This window comes from Carex rostrata, chromosome 29, assembly GCF_964058835.1.
Source record: "Carex rostrata chromosome 29, lpCarRost1.2, whole genome shotgun sequence".
Taxonomy (NCBI): domain Eukaryota; kingdom Viridiplantae; phylum Streptophyta; class Magnoliopsida; order Poales; family Cyperaceae; genus Carex; species Carex rostrata.
Window position 1 is genome coordinate 1,851,423 of NC_135946.1, and position 8,781 is coordinate 1,860,203.

Sequence of the window (8,781 nt, forward strand, 5' to 3'; positions counted from 1 at the left end):
TTACTTTTTATTGTTTCTTTAGCTAAAATGTCTTGAACAATTGTTTTCGCTGGCATTGAAAGTAGCATTGCACATCACTGCTGTGCTGTGTGCATTGGTCAATGTAGAAAAAAAAATTGCATGAAGAGCTTGATCTCTGCTCCCTAATAATTCATAGGCTTCATGTTTATTATAAAATATGTATAAAAGCTTAATAATTAAAAGAGTGACGTCAATAATATATCTAAGTACTATACATATTTTGTTTATATATTGAATATAATTGCTTCTATTATATATTATGGAACACTAGACAAATAGTCTATTAGTTTAGTGCTGATATATAAAAAAAAAATTAGGATATAGCTAGTATATTAAAAGGTCAAAACTCAAAAGTTTCAAGTTTCAAGAATAGGAATATGATGAGACTTCTCTTTTAATAATTATTAAAAAACTGCAAATTAAGCATTGGTTCTCTGAGGCACAATTGCTGTAATACTTTATACATCAATAAAGGATTATTGGTCTCTCTTATCTTATCCAACCATATGAGCTTCTTTATAGCATGATATAATGATTAAATTCTTTATGGTCTCTCTTATCTTATCCAACAATTTTAGTAATCAATTGTACTAATAATATATATTAAATTCTTTATAGCATGTTGAATTAAAAGGTGCAAAAGAAAAAAGGCTCAAAGAGAGGTACGGGGAAGAAGTAGAATAATTGCTCGTAGTCAGGCAAGTTTTCTCCCTCTTAATGAAATGGTATTTAATTATATTATTAATTGTGTAGTACAATTCGTTAGTTATTAGTATAGTACTGTTTTATGATCCAACAAAACCGGAACATTTAGTATGCATTTTAGGTTCATACCCGTTCAAAATTAATCCAATAGGGATTAATTTTGAATAGTCCCCGTTTTGGGACTGCTCTTTGAATGCTTTGTCTCATTTAGGATGTGAAGAACTGTTTGTGGATCTAGTATTTAAGAAAGATTCGGTATCATTTTCCCTTGTTGTTCCTACGAGTACGTATTTCAGCAACCGGATGACGTCATTCAGCGACCGGCGACGTCATCGGAAGAGTATCTGTGACGAGGCTTTCAGCGACCGGGCTTTCAGCGACCGGTTCTGACTTTCTGAGACCGGAATTATTTACAGCGACCGGAGTCATAACTTTCAGCGACCGGAATTCCAGTTGCTGAAAGTAGGTTCTGTTGTAGTGTCGTATCCTCTGCATTACCTCAAAAAAGAATCTTTTGAGTTAATACATATGGACCGTCCGATCAGCTTTAAGATTCGTGTGAATTAAATCTCCACTAATATTAAAGACTCCTATGTTTTAGGATAGAGCCGGATGGGCTCCGTTTACAATCGGACGGTCGATAACTATTAACTCAAAAGATGCTCTTTTGAGTTAATGCAGATGATGCGGGCTCCTGGGAAAGTGGGTTCGATCTCTGCCAAAGGTAGGAAATAGTGTGTGTGTGTGGGGGGGACCTATAGGCAATTCTCAACAAAAAAAAATGTTCGAATTCGGTTCAGCAAGTTCAAAAATTCGTGATTCAGGTATAATTCGGGAATGATTCGGTACAATAAGTAAGTAAAAAAAAAAAAATACCCCAAAAAAAGACCAGCAAAAAAAATTGGCTTTTTTCGCATTTTTATCACGAATAATACGTGACTCGCGTTTTATTCGCGAATAATACATTTTTTGCGTTTTAAACAGAGTTCGATTCAGAAACGTCAAAAAAACGTTTTATACGCAAATTAAATGCGTATAAAACGCGAGTCATATCACTATGTATACACACTCAATTCTTGTTATAGAAGATTAAATCTATGAACCCTCACACTCAATTCTTGTTATAGATGATCGAATCAATCAAAACCTCACATAAGAGCACAAGCCTTTGCCACTGCGCAACGCCCAGCACGTATTAGGAAAAGTTGACACCATTAAAATAAACCCATGTGGAGTAATTAATGCATAGTCACGTAGATCATGCAAAGTTAATAGCTTGAATAGTTGCTTTAAACTGAATTTCTAATGTTGAGGACAAACAAACTACAGGGATTCAAGGTACCATTCTTGCTTTAATAAAGCTAAGAAATGTGAATTGATATGCTGGTTGCTCTTAAAGGTCAAATGTATCACTTTTATGGTTTCCTTTCATATCTTGAAAGCTAGGAAGAATTAATTTATGTGCTGGAGGTGTTACATCATAGAATAAACATGGTTACCAAAATTTATAACCAAAATCTCTTCCTCTTATACACTAAAAACATTGAAATTAATATATAAAAAAAAAACCTAGGATCCTACTTGTGTTACAATAAAACCTATGAGATAGATACACACAACACACAAATTTACATTTTTCATTTTCACCCCCCACAAAACCCTTAATTAACAGAATCGACACTGAAATCAGGCTCCGGCGGCTTTTGTAACCTGACAATGGTACTAGCACTGGTACCACTTCCTCCACCTCTGTTCCTAAAATTATGCACCCCTCTCATTGCATTAGCTGCAAACCGAGAGGCGTAAATGGTGGCACCAAGGCTTGGCCGGGCCCCACGGGTCTCCTCCTTTTTACGAATGCTGGCCATTTTTCGTCTCCAGTATCGCCTCCAGGCTGCCTGAATAAAGCACGCAGCCCAGGTGCGCCAGTGCTGTGAGTGATACCGGAATGTATGTTGTACCTGACATATGCAGAAAAAAGTTAAAATTAAAAGGGGAATTTTGCAATTTCTGGGAAAAACTTGATCTGTATGAAGCAGCACATCTGAATTGAGAATTCTAAATAAAAAAATCCAAATTTTTGGTCCAAAATAGTTATTTAAGTAAATAGCAATTCAGTTCAAAATATAAGCAAATAAGTTTTATATTAAATTTAAAATAAAAATATATAAATATAAAATAAGCAAGTATAAAAAAATATGAATATAAAATAAGTGGGTTAAGTAATGTTTGATACCTGCCGAGAATGTAGACGTCTAAACTGACTCGCTACAAACTTCAAATCATCCGCTCCAAGAGCAAATGCCTCTACCTCATTCAACGACCTAACTGTTCGTGTCGAGGTGGGAAAATTCGAACTAGATTTCGGGTCAAGGGCCCACGTCAAAAGTTCTTCACCGCAAAAAGCACCTTCTTCCAGTAAGCCACGGTTGAAGAAACCGGTACGGCCGCCATCAGTGGTGATGCTCTCGAGGGACCCGCGAACTATGAAGAGCATCTCTTCTACCGGTTCACCTTCTTTGAGAATGTAGTTGGACTTGGTGTATAGACTGGGTTTAAGCCGTTCACATACTGCGTCTAGTAACCGGTCGTCCATGTCAGCAAAAAGCGGCACCTTTATTTCAGAGATAATTAAGAGTGTTATAGTTGGAATAAGAGATACTTCAAAAGTTTGTGCCTTGCATGTGTTTAGAAACTAATTTGATATATGAGATGCCAGCAAGTGTTTAATTTTCATGCTAGTCATAAAACTACTTGTGTTCATTACCAATAAAAGAAAAAGAATCCTTTTTGTAAAGGGGTAATACATGAAATATCCCCGAAAAAAGAAAAAAGAATGGATGATCAAGGCCGTACTTACCCGCTTTACGAGGTCTAAGGTGAGGTGGCGCTTAATGTCTCTGCGCAGATCCTTTGGCAATGTCTGTACCAGTCCTTCCTCATCAACACCTCGAGTCTCTAACCACCTACACCAACATTTTTTTTAGAATATTTAGTTATACAGTTTTTCATTCTTCAAACAAAAATTTTATCAGAGGAATACAAATTCCTTTGGCTTGTATGCAGAGTCAGATTTCATTCCATTCAATTAGAAACTAGGGTGTTCTTAAGCTCACCAAGCGCTTTGGTGAGCTTAACTCCAAAGCCCAGCCTATCGGATTGACTTCAAACGACAAATCTAATCTGTCGAAACTGATCTACTTCACAAGTAATATGTTTCCATATCAAATTTGTAAGTTTTTGAATTAATTTAGTATAAAGTCATGCTGACTTTAACTTATAAACCTTTTCTCTTTTTTTTGACTGCTTGAGTTTATACTAAATTAATTCAAAAATTTATAAATTTTATGTAAACGCATCACTCATGAAGTAGATCGATTTCAACGGTTGGATTTGTCATTTGAAATCATTTTAATATGTTTTAGAGTTAAATTGACCAAATGATTGGTAAGCTTAAGAACACCCTAGTTCTACTGCCTATTTTCACTCACAATTTGTGTCAAGTTAAAGACTCAACAAACCTTAAACTACCAAACAAGAAATTAAAAAAGAGTTTAGACACAGAAAGTACCCCCACCATATTTATCAAACAGATACATGAAAACTACACCCCAAAAAAAAAAAAAAAAAAACAAAGAGAGAGAGAGAAAGAAAGAATGGAGAAACCTGTAATGCTCAAAGCGTCTGACACGTTCTCTTAGGGGTGGTGGCAAGAGGCGATGGTGCATCCACTGCTCTGCATCACGTTTTTTAACTCTCATCTCCTCCAGCCGTATTGACAGTGATTGAAGATACGTCTGTAAACAAAAAAATAAAAAATTATTCCAACAAATCCTAATATAATTCTATATTTGCTCTTATTTATGGGTTCGTGAGAGAGAGAGAGAGAGAGAGAGATGTACCTGCATGTTGCCAATGAGCAAGGCAAAGAGCAGGAGGCCAAGCACACATATAAAAATAGAAAAAATGACCTCTCCAGTGAATGTACTTGTCGCAAGTCCTTGGCCAAGTGTACTGTTACATAATAATATAGTCTTAGCAAGTCTCTTTTGTATTGACAGTACCTATTTTATGCATACATTTATGGTACCAAAAAAAAAAAAAAAACAAAAACAAAGACAAATGCTTGGCATTTTTGGACTTCTTTAGGTACTGTTTTATAATAATAGGCTTTTTTAAGCTCGAGAATCCGCATATGATTTTTGTTTTTTGAAAGGGTTACTATTACATTTTTTTTTCTCACCAAAATTGAGTATTTATTATTATAAAATATTCAACATGTTTTTACCCATGTTCTAAGTGAGTCACATTTCTATTATTTGGTACCTCTACTAAGACATGAAAATGGTAGGTTATGAAATTGGACAAAAAGAGTTTAATTTTTTTATAAAGTTCTAATGTTTATGCATACATGTATATTTTTGTCAGTATCAGGGGGTTTACCTGAGATTCTGAAATCCCCACCAGAAGCAAAAGCTGCCTTTAGTAACAAAATTGCGAGACGAGGTGATATTTTTGTCAATTGCATTCGTAAAGATTCCATATTGAAAATTCGTGCTGTTGCACTGAGTCTGCACCTGGTAAGCCATGTTTCGCCAGGTGTCATAACCAGAGAGGTGCTCATTGCCACAGTACAGGTACCGGGTGCTACATCCGGATGTTCTATGGCATATCTCGTGCCAGCAGTCATCTTCTCTCATTAGTGACAGCAAGTACCAGAATGTGCCCACATTCTGACAAAATTATATAACAAAATTTTATGACGAAAGATTGGTTTTTGTGTTAGTTATGAAGAGGTTTTTCGTGGTTTATCTGACAAGTTATTGAAAGATTGGCTTGAATTACAAAGAAAAATTAAGAGGCAATTTGGTAAGAAACATAACTTAATCTCAGGTTTCATAGCTAGATAACATTTGTGACAGTAAGTACCAGAATGTGCCCACATTCTGGTAAAAGTAAATAACAAAATATTATGATGATAAGAAACATAACTTAATCTCAGGTTTCATAACTAGGCTCTAATCGACCTTTTTTTTCTCCTTCTGGAAAACAAAAACTCATTGTTTATTTAATTTGTAACTAAGATCAAATTTTTATGATGTATGCAAACTAAAACACATATTATTAGGTACCCAAATATAAGGTTGATTTTATTTTTGTATTATTTTATTTTTGCAATTTGGTAAATATTCACACAACTTAATCTCAGTTTTCATATCTAGATAAAATTTGTAATTAGAAAAATTAGTACTGGATGCTAGTTGCAAACTAAAAACAGAATATGTAGGGTTCTATTTACAAAAATGGTGACTGTTTTTTAATTTTTATTTGCATCTTTTTTTCATATAGAGGCTTTAAGGGAGCTTACGTGGCCCGCTAGCATAAACCACAGTAGATAGTAGGCAGCACCAGCCCATGCAGTTTCGATAAAAACACCAACCGTGCTTTTAAGGTCGGTCATCAAAGGGTATAATCGGAATATCCTGGGGAAATACGGAATCACCACCATTAAGAAGAGTGCTCTTTTTGTTGTAAGTACTTTTGTACCGACCGAACTATTCAGGAATCGCCATATCATTATCTGTTATAAGAAAACAGAGATGCACAGTAAAAATCAGGTTTAGTTTATTATATTGTAAGTTTGTAACCAAGCATTTCATTTGCCCTCGACAACATTAGAAGACTGACATTTTTCTTGACCATGATGCAATTTTTTTTATTTTTGTAATAAAGGGTAAAATGGGTACTTGATAAATATAAAATGTGTTTAATTATAAAAATAACTCCATCAAAAAATAAAATGTGTTTAATTATAAAAAACCTGAGGAATGGGAAGCACAGCAAAGATATCCATCAAAAAATAACTCCTCATATACCTCCTGGCAACAAGTGCCGGGTCAGTAATCAACTCACCTGCTCCGACCCGTGTAGATGTGCTATAACTCGTTCTAAACTTCAACAAAATTCTAGGCAAGTACAATAAATCTATTATAGTTCTCACTACAGTAGACACCACTGCTAGTCTGCGATCTATCCCAATGCAATTAACATCATTGTTGATAACGGGTAAATAGAGCATTAACGGGTCTACCGCAACTGAGACTATAACCAACGTGACAAAAAACCGATTGATGCGCAGCAAAAGTCTAGAAGACGGATCGAGCATTTTCGGTGTTTTTTTGGGGGTATTTGTGTAATTCCTGGATCTTGAGTTGACAAAGGGAAGAGAAAGACTAAACGATCTAAATGAGTAACCCGAATCCATTAGAGACCTAAACGGGTTAACAAATCTCCATCTGGAGGACCCAAATCGGTTGTCTGATGCCACAGAGGATCTTGGGCTCGATTCCTCAAACCTGTAACAAACAAAAGGAATTGCTTATTAAGCAGTTAAACTGTTAGGAACATAATCATATCAAAAAAAAAATGTATTAGGAACAGAAAATAAACTAAGACCAGAACTGTTAAGAACTGGTAAGAATCACTAAAAGAACTGGTACGAACTGGTATGAACAGAAAATTAGGTACTGCTAGATACCAAGTATAAAATCAGTACAACTAAAGAACCTTTTTAATTTTCTTCATCTTTTTGGGAATACTAAAAGAATCTATATTAATTAGTTAAGTGTTAGAAACAGAATCATAAACTGAGACAAGAACTGATACGAACTGGTAAGATGAAACCCTAGTTAAGGATTTGTCTACTCCAGTCTCTGGTTTATTCTACAAATGTCATATTGTCGGTCTGATGGTACAAATTAGGTACTGCTAGGTACCAAATATAATCCCATTACAACTAAATGAACTTCTAATTTTCTTCATTTTTTTGGGGGAAAACTGAAATTTGAGGCCAAAATGAATCTCTAATAAGCAGTTAAGTGTTAGGAACAGAATCATACGCTGAGACCAGAACTGGTATGAACGGTAGAACTGGTAAGACAATAACTGGGATGAACTGGTGGCACCAAGTAGGTACCAAATATAAACCAGTACAACTAAAGGGCTTTTAATTTTCTTCATTTTTTGGGGGAAAACTGAAATTGAATAGCTGAAAAAATCTTTACTAAGCAGTCAAGTGTTATGTACAGAATCATAAACCGAGACCATAACTGGTACAACTAATGAACTTTTAATTTTCTTCATTTTTGGGGAAAACTGAAATTTGAGGCCTAAAAGAATCTTAATTAAGAAATTAAGCGTTAGGAACAGAATCATAAACTGAAACCAGAACTGGTACGAACTGGTAAGATCTGGTAAACTAAATGAACCTTCTTACCAAGCAGTTAAGTGGTAGGAACCGAATCAGAAGCAGAGACAAGAACTGGTAACACTGGTAAGATCTGGTAAAAGGAAATGAAACCCAGTACAACTAAATGAACCTTCTTACTAAGCAGTTAAGTGGTAGGAACAGAATCAAAAATTGAGACAAGAACTGGTAATACTGGTAAGATCTGGTAAAAGGAAATGAAACCCAGTACAACTAAGTGAACCTTCTAACCAAGCAGTTAAGTGTTAGGAACAGAATCAGAAACTGAGACAAGAACTGGTAGGAAGAGATCTGGTAAAAGAAAAACAAAACCCAAGATTGGAAAGAGGAGATAGTGATAGTAAAATACCTGGAGAACCTCTCTCTTTCTCCGTCGATATAAGTTACTCGGTACCCACCACAATCAAACATTTCTTTCTCTTTCTCTTTCTCTTTCTAATAATAAAACCAGTTGCCGATTCTTCTTTCGAGGCAAAGTTAGTGACTGATTCTTATGAGTTGACTTTTTACCTATTCATCAAAGGGATGGATGGATTCAAAGAGGTGAGATTTGTGGGTAGTAGCGTTAGTCAAGTCAAGCAAGTTTTTGTTAAAAGAGAGAGGAGAAGAAGGAGAAGAAGGGTCTGTCTGGTGGGGCCCAGTGGGTAATAATCAGCCTAGGCTGCTGACTTGAATCCGTATCCTCCGAACACGTATCCTCTGCATTAACTCAAAAGGGAATCTTTTGAGTTAATACATTTTGACCGTCTGATTTTAAACGGAACCAATCTGCCCGTCTGATTTTAACT

General features: G+C 35.4%; 1 protein-coding gene across 1 annotated transcript; it reads right to left on the bottom strand.

Annotated features, from left to right (window-relative positions):
* Positions 1 to 2,212: 2,212 nt before the first annotated feature.
* On the bottom strand, positions 2,213 to 8,573 carry LOC144546269 (putative cyclic nucleotide-gated ion channel 6). Its single transcript, XM_078294822.1, has 9 exons — positions 8,343 to 8,573; positions 6,548 to 7,082; positions 6,095 to 6,307; positions 5,170 to 5,459; positions 4,629 to 4,740; positions 4,393 to 4,523; positions 3,587 to 3,692; positions 2,963 to 3,340; positions 2,213 to 2,687 (listed from the first exon to the last, which is right to left on the bottom strand). Exons 1-9 carry the CDS (start codon positions 8,402 to 8,404, stop codon positions 2,388 to 2,390), a joined length of 2,127 nt encoding a protein of 708 aa, XP_078150948.1. The 5' UTR covers positions 8,405 to 8,573; the 3' UTR covers positions 2,213 to 2,387.
* Between the last annotated feature and the right edge of the window lie 208 nt (positions 8,574 to 8,781).